The sequence below is a fragment of the Melospiza melodia genome, chromosome 3, assembly GCF_035770615.1.
Source record: "Melospiza melodia melodia isolate bMelMel2 chromosome 3, bMelMel2.pri, whole genome shotgun sequence".
Classification (NCBI taxonomy): Eukaryota; Metazoa; Chordata; class Aves; order Passeriformes; family Passerellidae; genus Melospiza; species Melospiza melodia.
Window position 1 is genome coordinate 68,271,093 of NC_086196.1, and position 14,170 is coordinate 68,285,262.

A 14,170-nucleotide genomic window follows, 5' to 3' on the forward strand; every position below is an offset into this window, starting at 1 on the left:
CTCCCACGTAACAGGGAAATCCTCATCAGCCTCCTTATTTATCACACATTTTCTCCCAAGTTCAGGGCAAATGAGGAGGAAGCAGTGAAACCAATGAGTTGGGCAGAATGCACTTGTCACCGTTATCTGAGACTGTGTCCCTTTCAGATTTAATAGAAATGGTCCATTGCATCAAATGTTTAATATTCAGGGGTGTAATTCAGCGGTGACAAAATTATGGTTTTGTCAGAGTATAGTTTGTGTAGGAAGATATTTGTCAATGCTTTCAGAGAAATTTTCCCTTTAGTACAGCAGAAGACAAATTTTTCTTCACCCATCTTGGAGTTCAGAAAAGCTGTTTATTCCTCTTCAGGAAATCCCTGTGGACCTGTTTTTAGTTACTCTTCGTTCTCACCCAGAGAAATTTTCCTGACAGTGAAAAACAGCCTCTAGTACGATGTGATTATAAAAACATATAAGCAGTTTATTGAGTGAAATCTGTTTGGAAAAGATCAAAGTAACATGGTAATCCACTTCACCATCCCATAGGTTGCTTTTTGGTGTAGAGTAACAACAATCAATCAGTCCTGGTTTTTATTTTGTGATTGATTTGGGAAGTACTGTTTGGGTGACCGAAACATACCTCTTGCTGCTAAGAAAATCTAGTAATCATTCATTATGTATCATCAAATTACAAGGTGTTTGCTGGGAAGAATTAAATTTATTTTTCTTTCTTTCTGTAGCATTCTCAATTTCTAACATCTTGAACTCCCAGTGTGATCCCCATAAGAAAGAACAATGGTGAAGGCAGACATAAGTGTTTAAAATATTATTTTGTACATCTTTACTATAAAGATCCAGAGTGTCTGCATAATTATTTTAATTAGTGATGGCAATTATGTATGCAGTGTATAAAAATGCTCACTCTTGCACACACATGCACTCCACTATGAGGAGAGTGGTTAATCATTTAGTGTGCACTGACACGCCACACCTAAAGGCCAACATGAAATAAAGGCCTTTGATTTCATGTTGGTCTTTAGGTGTGGCATGTCTTGAGTATTCCTTGTGTGTTTATCAGTTCATAAACTTTGCATAAATAAAGGCTTTCAGAGTGGCATTTCCTTTTTGGGTCTTCTTGTCCATTTTAGAGTCAAGCTGTCAGGTTTTGTGCAAACAAAGTAGAAGAGTCACTACTAGTCACCTTACTACTGTGTTCTTACAGCATGATGTATCCAGGATTGTATTTGGAAGGCTAAATACTAAAATTCATATGTATAAACAGAGCTTTATTAGATACCAGTATAATACTTTAGGCTGCTAAAAAGAAAAATTACTAACACTTGTCTAGGGAAGAAACAAAAAGACAAAATACTTTGTTCTTAGGATTTTAACTGGAATTCTACCTAAAATGAAGACTTCCTCGTGATAATATATAAATGCTCTTGGTCAGCTTGTATAAATTATATCCATCAAAGTGAGGGGCAATTATATTTCAACCCTGAGCACATTTTATCTCAGGAATAACTTACTCAATTCATCTGAGTTAGTGGTAGTAATACGCAGAAAATCAGAATTGTTCCTTTGATGCAATATGGAAGATGACTCTTGCTGTAAGTTTGAGAAAGTTACAAGGTGATTGGAGGATGGTGATTATGTTAGTGAGGCTGCAGGAGAACTTGGCAGTACTTGGCAAACAAAGCATTTTCCCTGTGTTTGGCTGCTCGTGTAATGTTACATGGCAGCACCAGCAAGCAGCAGTCATTGTCTTCATGGTGTTGTGGCTGGGGGTAACAAACATTGACTTTCATCTCCCTTGCTGATACAGATGGGAAGCAAGTTCCTCCATGGGTAGCCAGGTCTATTGCCATAACCCTGAATGCAGGATACTGACAGAATTTTTGGAAGTCAGCAATGTAAAGAATTTCCTCTAGACGTCAAAATCATCACTTGGTCACACAGAGTAAAATAACAATTTAAAAACAGGCATGCTTTGCCTTCAATTAATGAGTTGCTTCAAAGAAGTTACTTACTCAGTTTGGTCCCTGTAGTTTTTGATATTTGCAAATTATGGAAGCTATATTTCAGGTGTGGTGTTACTATTCTGAACGTACGATGATGCTTTTCAGCCTCTAAAGTGCCTCCAGTCAAATGACAGGCTGTGAATGACTGTTCTAGATTAAGAGTATTGCTCAAGAGGATTATTGTGAGTTAATCAGAAATGCCAGTCCATCAGTGGCAAACATATTGTCCAGGATTCTATGTCTCGTTTTGATCATCTTTAAAAAAATAAAATAGAGAAACCTTATCAATACATAAAGCTGAAAAAGTGAGGTAACTGTGAGATTATTTAATTCTCTGTTGTAAAAGTATGGTCTCCCAACCTGGACTGTGATTTCTAAGAGCAGTAAGGAAAATAATCATACTGTACATTTCCCAGAAGTGAAAGTTTAGAACGTAAAAGTAAAGATTGTCAGGGTTGTCCCTTGTATGACATTTTCACTTTTGAAGACTATGAGCTGCTGCTTAACCTTTCTCAAGCAATTCTTTCAGTGGAGGTTCATTTTTTAACTTGCCAACCCAAGTGAAATTTCTGGTTCCCTTTAGAGATGCTGAATTTCCCAAATATTTTGTTTTCCTATAATTTTGACTCTTCTTGTTTGCATATATATGTACACACAAATATCTTCTCACATTTGTTAGTGTCTTTCAAGAAAACTTGGAAGGATCAAAACACAGAATTGGTTCTGTTGGCCATTTTGAGCACCCTTCAGCAAATGCATGTGCACCATTTTCCTTCAATTTATTTCCATTGAGGGAAGTCCTAATCAGAGATTTTGCAAGAACAGATGAAGTCACCTAGTCTGCAAATTCAGTTTGCATGTGGTTGTGGAAATTTTGAATTAGTTTTTGATTTATTTGCTGGATGATTCTTCGTATTACTCTGGTGGGCTTTACAGTATAACATAAATCTTCTTCATTATCATTATTCATTTCAGACTTGAGGATCTTCAGGTAATCACTTCTTTTGTATATTCAAGCAGCCTGTATTTGGTATCAGATAAGCATTTCTGTTCACAGGGTGCCCCTAGCAAGGGATCCTTTTAGTCGAAGTGTTTCAGCCTCTTGTCAGGTTTGCCCTTTATATCATTTGACCTTCAGCTGAATCTTTCACAACTCCTGTCTTTCTGTTGGGCTTAATCAGCTGTCAGCTGGCCCCAGGAGAATCCAGTTTATCTTTTCCCTTTCTTTTTTTTTGTGTAGGATAGCTCTAAGAACTGAAGCAGATCCCTTCTGACTGGAAACACCTGGTGGTCCTCTGATCATGAGATTAAACGCGACCTCAGCAAATCAAAAGGGCACCACTAGCAATTGTTAATCACAAAGAGTTTACCTGACAAATACATTCTAAATGTACAGTTAATGATATGGGTTTGTTCATTGTGAAAAATAATTGCATATATGTTTATGCAATCAAATACTAATCCATAGATTGACTACTCATAAATTGTACTTACTGTTTGATTGCTGAATCGTTCTCTTTTCCCAGACTGAAAGGGTGTAATCAAGAGAAAAATGAAATTATTTGCTATTGATCTCCCCAATGAGCATAGACTCAATCCAGCTGGACAGAGCATTGTCATTTAAAGAAGTCTGTGGTGTTGCAAGCTATCCTACAGTAACATCTCCTTGCTCTTACATATTTGACTGGGAGTAAAGAGGGGGGGATGTGTGAGTGGATCTGGGTGGGAGCTGTTAGTGTAGCTTCATCAGGAATGCAGGTAAAATGTCTGCATTTTGTGTCAAATGTTCTTACCTAAATTGCTAACACGAATACCTAACAGCTTTTACTGCTTGAATGCTTCTTTATGTACCTGTCTTATCACAGAAAACAGAATTGGATAATAAAAGGCCTCTTGCCTCTTTTACCTCCCATGGCCGTATAAAAAGCTGCTAGACTTCTGCAGTGTAAAAACAGTACTTTTGCAAATGCTGTAAATTCCATTGTAGGTTCGTTTCCAACTGCCTTCTCCAACTGCTGCTTGGGTTTGCTCTGCAAATTTCAAGTCCATTATGTCTGTGGAACAACCAGGTGACCTTTTGTCATCTGCCAAGGGTGTTATTTCAGTACAGACTTACAGAAGTTACAGAAAACTTAAAATGTTTCTCTTTCAGTAGGAAAATTAATGTTTTGTTCTGCAGAGCTGCTAATTTAAAAAAAAATTTAGGTACAAAGTACTAAGAGCAAATTCTCATGAGAGAGGAAAAACAACACAGAAATCTCTCAAACCTGTTCAGAATCTTTCAGAAAAGTTGAGTGTTGATTTGTCATTATTAAGAATATGTATATCTAATTTTTTTTATTTTAATATTACTGCTAAATTATAGTATCTTAAATTTGAAACCAAGCCTTTTTTAAATCAGTATAGTATTCTTACTAGATTTTAATTTTTTTTACTGATTATTTTAAATTATTTTGAAATTAAAATTTCTGTATTATCATAATGTATCTTAGGAAGTGTGTTGTGGTGTCTATGGTAAATTAAAGCTTTGTATAGAATTTTTAAGGTTTTAGAACTTTGAATGTAGAGAATCAAAGAATTTTAATTTTATCTCAGTTTTTCAGTGTTCAATCTGTGTGAAAATGATGTGGGTTTTAGAATTCTGCATCCAGAAGTTTTTCTCTCTTGGGAGTAAAAAATGGGGTAGAGCAGAAGCTTTTGATGAGAAAGGGGAATATTATTATTTCAGATAACCTGATTTTCAACTACATTAACAGTATTTAATAATCAAAACAATCCATATTTGATGTGAATACCACTGATGTTGAGTGGATTTATTTGCTAAAATTGGAATTTTTAACTAGGAAGTCCTGGTAATATTTAAAGCATGCCACTTTACCCAAAATAAATGAGTTTTTTTCCCTGAGATCAAGTTGCATAATGGAAAGATTATTAGACTATTTAGTTTCATGTTTGTGATTTAAGTTGACTTAGTAATGCTGTAAAGTGTTAAGTACATGAATAAAAATGCACATTATACTTAATTGGAACATGCTTCAAGGAAGCTATTAAGCAAAAACCCAAATAATTACCTGTCATAGATAATGATACTTTCCTAAACTTGAATCTTTGTGAGATGCTTAAAACTATATGTTTCAATGTTTGTAAGTTCAGGTTATAAATTTAAAGCAAAATACTGATAACTGTGTGTTGTCCTAATTTTACAGTACAGGACATCTGGCTGTAAACTTTGAGATTCCTAATTATTTTGCATCCCTCCATTTTCAGGGCTGAGTTCATCAGGTGGTTTAAGTTCTCTTTCCCAGGAATGATCTCAAAATTTTTTCAACAGCATTTTAGGTTTGGAATGTGTGAAGTCTGTGGTGCTGAAGCCACTAGTGAAGGATGTGGAGCCCCCAGGTTTGGTTTTCTCCTCTTGGGAGCTGGTCTGGAGCCCCTGTGGGGCTTGGGTGCTCTCCTCACCTCAGCAAGCTCAGAAGGGAACGGGAGCCTCAGGGTTCAGCCCTAGCGTGGGGATTGAGAGAGATGAATGCTGTCATCTAAAAAGTGCTGGAGACCTGGATTGAGGCCCCCCCTTTGCCTGCTAGAATTCACATTGTCTTCCCTAACCTCTCAGTTGTATTGACCTAGAAGTAGAAAAAGTAATGTGCAAAAAAGTTTTTTAAGAGATTAGTGGTATAACATTAACATTTAAAATTGGAGAGAGACATTTAGACAAGTAACATGCTGTGAATCAGATTTTTGTTGCTGAAGGATTGTCAGCAAGGTTTCATCTCTTCTGTGTATATTTTGAAAAGCCAAAAGAGTCAGATGCTCTTGTTTCATAAGCCCACAGAGATTACATTGTAACCTGTGCATTGAGGAAAATGAACTTTTACCTGCCTTGAGAGCATGACCACATTATTCCCTGTCATTAACTCCAGTTGGCTTAAGAGCAGAATTTATAAGCAGAACTTCAGGGTATAGAAAAATAACAGTAGGAAATTAATATGTAAGTAACAAATACTGTGTTTCCATGGAATTGTGGGGAAGGAAGACAAATAAATATGTTTTACATACATTACCATGGATGCAAATAGAGGATTCTCTATGTTGTTTGAGGGGAGAGAAAAGCACTATTAAAAATGCTTCTCAGGGTCTGAAGTCTGACATCGTGCATTCTATGTGTCCATGTCCCCTCATGTGGTATGAGGGCGAAAAAAGAGTGTTCTTTTTGTGATTGCCAACTTTTGTACCATGTGAACATAGTCCATACAAAGGCTGCTTAACAGGAATGTTTTTTGTTATATATTTATTAAGAAATAATGTCTCTTCCCCAGATAATATATGCAAAGAAGTCATCAAGGACAATAGCTTGAGGAATTAGTAATTAAGTTTTTTGTAGAATATGACACATACTACTTTTACAATCCAGTAGAAAGCAGCGATTCTTGTAAGTGTTGATCAAATAAAATCAGACTAACTTTTTTACAAAGTATTATTCTGTGGTGTATATGGGAAAGGTTTTGGTCCTTTGCACACAGCTTTGTGTTAGACAATTCAAAGGCTGAACACTTTTAATATACTGCATGAACCAAATATTTGGAATAGACTTCACGATTTTTTTTTGCAGTGCTTACTGTTAATAATGTATTTATGGTCAAATTCACAAAAAAGGGTCAGGATTTAGTGTTAATTTCCTGGAGACAGCCTCAAGAGACTGTTTCTTGCACTGTGGGCAGATCAGTAACACTTTGACTGTTCATCTAATTTCTTAAAAATGCACATAGAAGGTTTTGTGACAGTTCTCACTTAGCTCTTCTGGTGCTTCACTGACCTTGGAACCTTAGTCCTTCTTTTCCTTGCTTGTTAAATTACACACAGTGTTTATAGAGGATGAGAGGGAAGCTTTATGAAAATAAACTTATCAACACATGATTTCATCAAATAGTAACTTTTGGTCTGAATCTTAAGTTTCCCACAGGGAAGCAGCAGTAGCAAAGTGGGCTATGGATAGCTTTACAGACAGATTGAATGCCTATTACCGCGCCTGAGTGGGCGCTGGTGGTGATAGAGAGACGGTGAATCTTGTTTCTTGAATCAGAAGGCTTGATTTATTAAGATATTATATATAATACATTATTACTATACTAATAGAATATAGAGAGAGGTTTGCAGAGCAGCTAGGCTAGGCTAAGAATAGATAGAAAAGAATCTAAAACAAAGTTGTGGCCAAGGACTCAGTCCCCTGGCTTGCACTGGTGATTGGCTCTTAATTATAAACATAGGAAATGAGCCAATCAAGGTGTCCCTGTTGCATTCCCCAGCAGCTGATAATAATTGTTTGCCTTGTCTTCTGAAGCCTCTGGCCTCCAGAAGACGCAAAAATCCGAAAGAAAGGATTTCTGTGGAGAAATGTCTGCAACAAATGCCGACCTGCATGGAGGTGAAAAGCATCTGGTTGCACTGTAATGTCATTGGAGCTCCATCTATATTCATGTTGCACCAATGAGCAATTTCAATGTTAATATTTTACAATTTGGCACTTGGCTTTGACGGTTATATTTTGAGCAGGTAAAAGTGTAACTTCTTGTCTTGCTCTTTTCTTGATGAGTTTGTTAGTGCTTTTCCAGAATTCCAACTTGTGTAAACAGAAAAAAACCCTCTAAACAGAAACTTTATTAAAGCTTTATTTCCACTTTTAGTGCAGCATCTGACTTAGCACAAAGCCAGGTTACTTACCCACAGATGTCATTATCATGGAATATCTTCCTAAAACAATGTCTGGATTTCCACAATATGAACAATGTGCTGGAGAAAATGCTTTTGAAAAGACATCTAATAGTACTCAGTATCTCTACTTTTAACTTTGCCCTGCAAGGGAAAGTCTTTCTTTAGTTGTTGATCTGAGCCCAGTTGATATCAACTGTCTCTTACGATTCCTGATTGTGATTTCTTCTCTTCCTCATAAAATTTTTGTTTTCTTTTAAAAGAAAATTGACAAAATGTGATCTTGCTCTCCCCTTTTCCTCAGGTCTTTTACACACTTGTCCCTAAGTCCTCTGTTTTCTTCCTTGTTATAGCCACAGAAAGTATAATTTGGTTAATGTTGTTTAATCTTTTTTTACCCAGTAACATCACTCTGTCTTCTAATCTGCTTCATTTTCCTTCTTAACATTTCACTTTCTCTTGTAATAAGATTTTCCAGTTTATAACTAAGAAGCAGAGTATTTTTTAAATTCATTTGGGTCAGCATGAAACAAAATGAATTGAAATCGAGGTTCTTTTAGAGTGAAAGGGAAAACAAAATGCTGTTTAGATTTTTAATTTTGTGAATTTGATTGCTTTATTTTAATGTCTTGTCCATGTCCCCACAGTTTTGTAGGAAGGAGATCTGTAAGTTTATTATAAAATAAGGATTAAACACCATTCATTTGTTTTTCTCAAACCTGTAAAAATATTTTGGTTTAGAAAATATTGTAGTAGAATATTTAATTTAAATGCTCTCCAGATTTTCATGAAGCTTACATCTACCAGTTCTTTCTGTGCAACACTTCTAAGGTACAGTCGTTTAGTTGCATTTCCATCCACTTAGAGTTCTGAAGCATCACCTTGGTCTTCTCACCCCACTTTTCAGCTGGTGAGATCCTTTTACTTGGCCTTGAAAAAGGCAGTCTTGTCCTTCTCCTGTCTACTCGGGATTCTGCTGTAAAGGAAAGATATTTGTAGCCCATGCTTATGTAGCTTTGGAACACCACACATTGAATTTTCCAGTTGTTTTCCTCCTTCTCTATTTTACCACAGAAGCTTCTTGTCTTCTCTTTCCTGGTACTTCAGGACTCATTTCCACTCAGTAGTCACTCATTTATTATTCACTGTTTCTAACAGGCTAAACCTGACTCTGATACCCATTGTAGTGAGTTTGACTCTGTCATAAACTGGTTTCTAAGTCCCTCTTAGGTCATCAGTAAACTGTACAAATAAATCCCAGTTAGGAAAAGGCATTATCATCACCTTCTCTCAGCATGTCAAAGCCCTTGGAGGACTTGGGGACAATGTTACCCAGCTGCCTTCTTTGTGTTAAATCTCTTTTTTTTGTGGGCTTGCAGCATGATCTCAATCAAATTTGAGATCTAAGCTTTGAACAGTGTCAGGTGGACTGTGCTAAAATTCCTGACTCAAAAAATGATAAGGTGAATAAGCACCATGGGGATAATGTGTTACAATTTTAAAAGACTAGAAAACTTAAGTAATAGCTACAGTTGTGATAGGCTGAGGCTTTCAAGTGTGACTGCTGAATCAAGTCATCTTTCTTTTAAACTTTCTATTTTGTTCCTTCTGTTGAAGTTAGGAATCAAAAGTTTCCTGTTCTATGAATGACAAGAATCAGAGAATGAATGTATACTTGTAATTAATTTTCAGCAATTAACAGTTTGCCAGCAGTTTGAAATTTATTCTTGCCACTGAATAAAGAGCTTTTGGAGAAATAACCAAAGACTTAAAATTCTGAATCTGCAGCTTGGGAGAGGGAAGTCAAAGAAATTTGTTGAGGTCCTTCTTCATTAGTAAGAATGCATTTGCTAACAACAGTTAATGTTTATTAATGAGGAACTGGATTGCTGCTTGAAACTTCTGCTAGACTTTTGGAAAATGTTCTCTTGAAAAGAACCAGTTAAACTGTCAGTAAAAGGGATATTATTGTAGGTACCATGTCTTCTATAATTTGAGATTCTGTAGTGCATGTGGGATTTGTATGTCAGCTGAAGTTACTTATAAAGTAACTTACAAAGTTAACATTTATCTTGATGATGATTTGTGCTATTTAGGTTTTAGGTCTGATCTTATGCCCATGTCAGCTGTTGTTGGAAATGATAGAGACATTTGGAATCTGGAAGAATCAGCTTCACAAAATCATCATGACTCCTTGGAAGAGTGATGCCAGGTTCCCAAATGAGTCAAGCCATATTTGAAAAATCTGTGGACCCAATTTACACTTTTTCTGAGAGAATCATAAAGGGATGTGCTGATAATTAAAAAGTCTCTCCTCAGTTACCAAGTACATTGTCATTCCATTGGCTACTTGCCATCCAGTTTTTGTTTTCTGTGGTACCACTCTTATGTGCTAGTGCAAATTAGAATAGGAACAACTATGGTGTGATTACTATGGCAGCATAAAGAAAGTGTATTTTTCCCTTTGTTTTATGCCAATAATGAGGAGTTAAAATGATAAAAATTAGTAATAGAAACTCCCATTAAAGATGTGATATAGTGAGAATGCATGAAAGATCTAAATTTTTTGGAAGCTTTCAGGGTGGAAATGAAAGCATTGCTTCCTGAGCTTTGGATGGCATTCTTCCTTTCCCGCCCATGACAATGAGAGTATTGCAGTTCTGTGTCCCTGGATCCAGTTGAATTCCTTGTAAGCTAATTTATGCTAGACAGAGTGCACTTTTCTAATTGCATGTGTTCTGTTACTTTGCTACTCATAAATTCTCAGGCTAGAGAATAATCTTTATAAAGGATGAATAAGAATTTTCTGTGTTTTATTATCTTCAAGGTTCCACTGGTGTTCTTCATTTTTTGGAAAGTAAAACATCCAAGGTTTAATGTTTTCCAGGATGCTGACAAATTATGTTACAGGTCTTACCTTAGAAATTGAAATAAATAGGGATCATAAAGGCTGTTCTTCATCTTCTGCTGTTATTTCTCCTTAATCATAAAGCACCTAATAATTGTTTTAATTTCATACCATTTTATTGTTACCTCTAACATGTGCAAATTAAGCATATATTAAGAATGTACATTTCATATTGGGTGGTTGAATGGAACTTGTTATTGTGACTAAGTTGCTTTCAGAATTTTCTATGCATTATTCTAAAAATTGACTTCCCAGTAACATCGTTCCATAAGACACACAGAACTTTTAATCTCTTTTATAGGGTTGTGACTCTCAAATGAGCATGTCAGAAATGTCCTGCAGTGAAAGTACCTCCTCTTGTCAGTCTCTGGTACATGGCTCAGCTCCAGAAATCCTCATTGGCCTCCTCTATAATGCTACAACTGGAAGATTATCAGCAGAAGTGATAAAAGGCAGCCACTTCAAAAACTTGGCAGCGAACAGACCACCCAGTGAGTGAAAATCTTTTTTCATCCTAATGCTTCTGTACTGGTGGGGCTCTCAGTAGCAAGGACTTCAATCTTATCACTTAGTCTTACCCAATCAAAATGAAATAGAGCAATCATCAACTAATCTGTTTCATGTTTTATATTTCTAGTCAGTTGGGAAATAGCAAAAAATCTAAAATTCAAAATATTAATTGTAAGTTGACAAGCCTGTTTTAATTTTTCATGATGACTGACTAATAAATTACCTTTATCATAATGATTAATTGCTAAATTACTAATGCCTCACATCACAGGCCAAGAATAAAAAAGTCAGTGTTTAAAGAGAAAGTACATGCCAGTTAATATTAATATAAACATTCTGAACAGTTATTGCTGTTCCTGGAGGGGTTGATGCTGCAGTCTTTAATTGCCTATGTGCCTGTATATCTGTGGTAATATATGTAATTTGGGAATGTCAGTAAAGCAAGGAGCAACCACTTGAGGCCTTTGGCATATTTACTGTACAGGAGGAATGTTCACCATCAGAAAGGACTTGAATTGTGTCTTCAAGCATTTGTTCAAAAATATATGTCTGAAATATCTGTGAACTTTATATACTTCTTAAGTGGAGCCAGATGGAATGTCACAGGGAGAGAATGTTATTACTTACTGTCTCTAGCTCTTTGATATAGCTTGAGAAAGTTCAATAACAAGCTTATCTTTTTTTCTTCTTTTTCTTTTCTTTTTTTTTTTTATTTTTATTGTTTTTTAAGATGGTGGGTCTGATTTGTGTAAATGTTAATAAGAAATACCTACCTGTTCCTTTTGATTTTGTCAGGAGGCTCAGGTTTTAGCTACTCTTTCTGGCTTTAAGCCCCAGATCAGTATGGCACTAACAGATTATCTGCTACTGGATTATGTATTAGGCTGCCAACATTTTGTAAGTGGTTTGCACATCTCACTTTGTCTTCAGAGTTTAGGAAGTAAGCCAGAGTTGATACTGATGCTCTCTCCTCTTCCTCATTTTCTTGACCCATGTTTGTTCTATTCATAGTTGGCTCACCTTACTCTGCTCTGCTTTCTCTATACTTTTCACACTGATGGAGCCAGACTTTGCTAGCACAGCCAGAGAAGGAAGGCAATAGATGAATCTAATACTTCTATATAATTGGGCAGCTGCCCCAGAGTCACCTGTTTGGAGACAAAGTGTAGAAACAGATGGGGAAAGCCAAAGAGGACACTGGAGTATGAGAAGAAATTAAAGGGAGAGAAGAGATCTCCTGTTCCCTTAAAGCAAAACCAGATGCTTTTCTTTCTGGAATCTCAGAGATGGCCAGTTTTTATTTAATATTTAGAATATGCAAGGTAGGAGAGGTTTAGTACTTGTTTTGAAAACAGAGATGTTATTCCCTAGTATGTTAATTCCCAAAATGTGTTCAATGGGCTCATGCTATGTAGCTAACAGTTGTGAGTGTCACTGAGGTCAAAAATTTGTTTCAGATTGCAAGAAAGGAGCAGAGAACATGGCACGTAGCCCTGTAAAATCATGGTCTGTCTAACCTTTTCAGAGGGAAGAGCTTCCATGCTACCTTTTGTCCCTGTGAAGGATAGGGGGAGGATTTGATAATAACAGTGGTCCAGTTCTGTTAGGGCAAATGTGGGTTCCTAGTTCTGTTGTTTCTAGAAAGCTGGAAACTAATGAACTTTCTGGGTCTGGTAAAACCATGCACAGAATATTTTGGAATCCAGATTTCCCCTTTGGGCTGTTTTGTGCCATCCCCCTCCCCTGCTTCCAGCAGTGGTGGAACCTTTTAAACTCCTGACACAGATCCGTGCCACTGCCATATCCTAATCCCATACATCATGGACGTCTGCCAGCCTCAATCTGTGCCAGCATTTCCACAAAATGAAAACTAAGGCCTGTAGGGATGATGATGCTGCTGCTGCTGCTGCTGCTGCTAATGATGATGATGATGAAGAAATGTCCTGTTCACAATTGTTGTTTGGACTATCAGTGCTCCAGAATCCTGAGAAGTGCTGGAAAGTATATGCACAGTTCAGTTTTCATTCATGCATTGAGGAACTGTTATAGAAATGGAAGCAATTACTCTTTCCCATATTTCTGTAGTCTAGGGCTTGGGAACTTGGGAATTTTTGTGAAGTGCCTCTGCAGAAAATATGAACTGAATACTAAATTTTTACTTCTTATTAGTACATGCTCCTCTACTGCATAGTTATATTACATAGTAACTCATTTAGCAGTCCTGCAGGCAGTAACGGTGGATGTGTCTTCTTTGTTTCTCTGTGCGACAGTTGATATTTTGCCTGAGAAAAAGAGGCTTCTCAGTTTTCCTTGAGGTTCAGTTGAAAATATGTTGCATATTAAATGTATGTGTGTATATGCATGCACACACACATTAAATCCATAAATATGTGGATTTTAATAAGCAAGGTCTTTAAATCCTAAGCAGAGACCCATTGCTGAATTTTAGATATAAGTGACCCTTAGCTCTTTTCATGATAATATCAGAGTCATTCTTGTGCCCCAGTTCATCACTACTCAAGAGCTGAAGTATTACAATCAAATATCTGTAATTAGAAAAGCTAAAGGCAAAACCAGCTTGATTTTCAGTTCAATTATTTTTCATTTTATTGCTTAATATATGAAGTTTAATTACATTAATGTGCAGTTTTTCTAAATATGCTGGAGTTTGCATGAAAAAGCATAAGGTTTGATAAAGATATAGTGATCTTTACCCAATCTGCTGTAATTTAATAATTTGCACAATTCTTGCTATGGTAAGTGTGGCTTAGAATCCAGTGTCTATTAGTCCTAAGATAACCCATTATGTAAGCAATGTAATTTTTGTTAAAGATTACACAAAAACTGCACAAAATTTCCGTTTCATTAAATTTTACCTAACAATCCTTTTGTTCAGTCCTTTTTCTGATCTGTGCTGCTAAGCTTTCATGTTCTTCCACTCCAGTGAGTAGTGTTTCCTCCTAAACTTCCAAGATCCTCTCTCACCCAACTATTGACATCTGGTCATTATTTCTTTTACTGCTTTCCACCCCATTGTCAG

The 14,170-nt window shown here is 36.3% G+C and overlaps 1 protein-coding gene across 5 annotated transcripts in view; it reads left to right on the forward strand.

The window, feature by feature from the left end:
- The window catches only part of SYT14 (synaptotagmin 14), an 88,626-nt gene that overhangs the window by 63,668 nt on the left and 10,788 nt on the right, over nt 1–14,170 (forward strand). For all 5 annotated transcript variants that reach the window (XM_063152130.1, XM_063152131.1, XM_063152132.1 and 2 more), the window contains one exon: nt 10,922–11,111. In XM_063152130.1, coding sequence (XP_063008200.1) covers nt 10,922–11,111 — 190 coding nt within the window. The remainder of the gene's footprint in view (nt 1–10,921; nt 11,112–14,170) is intronic.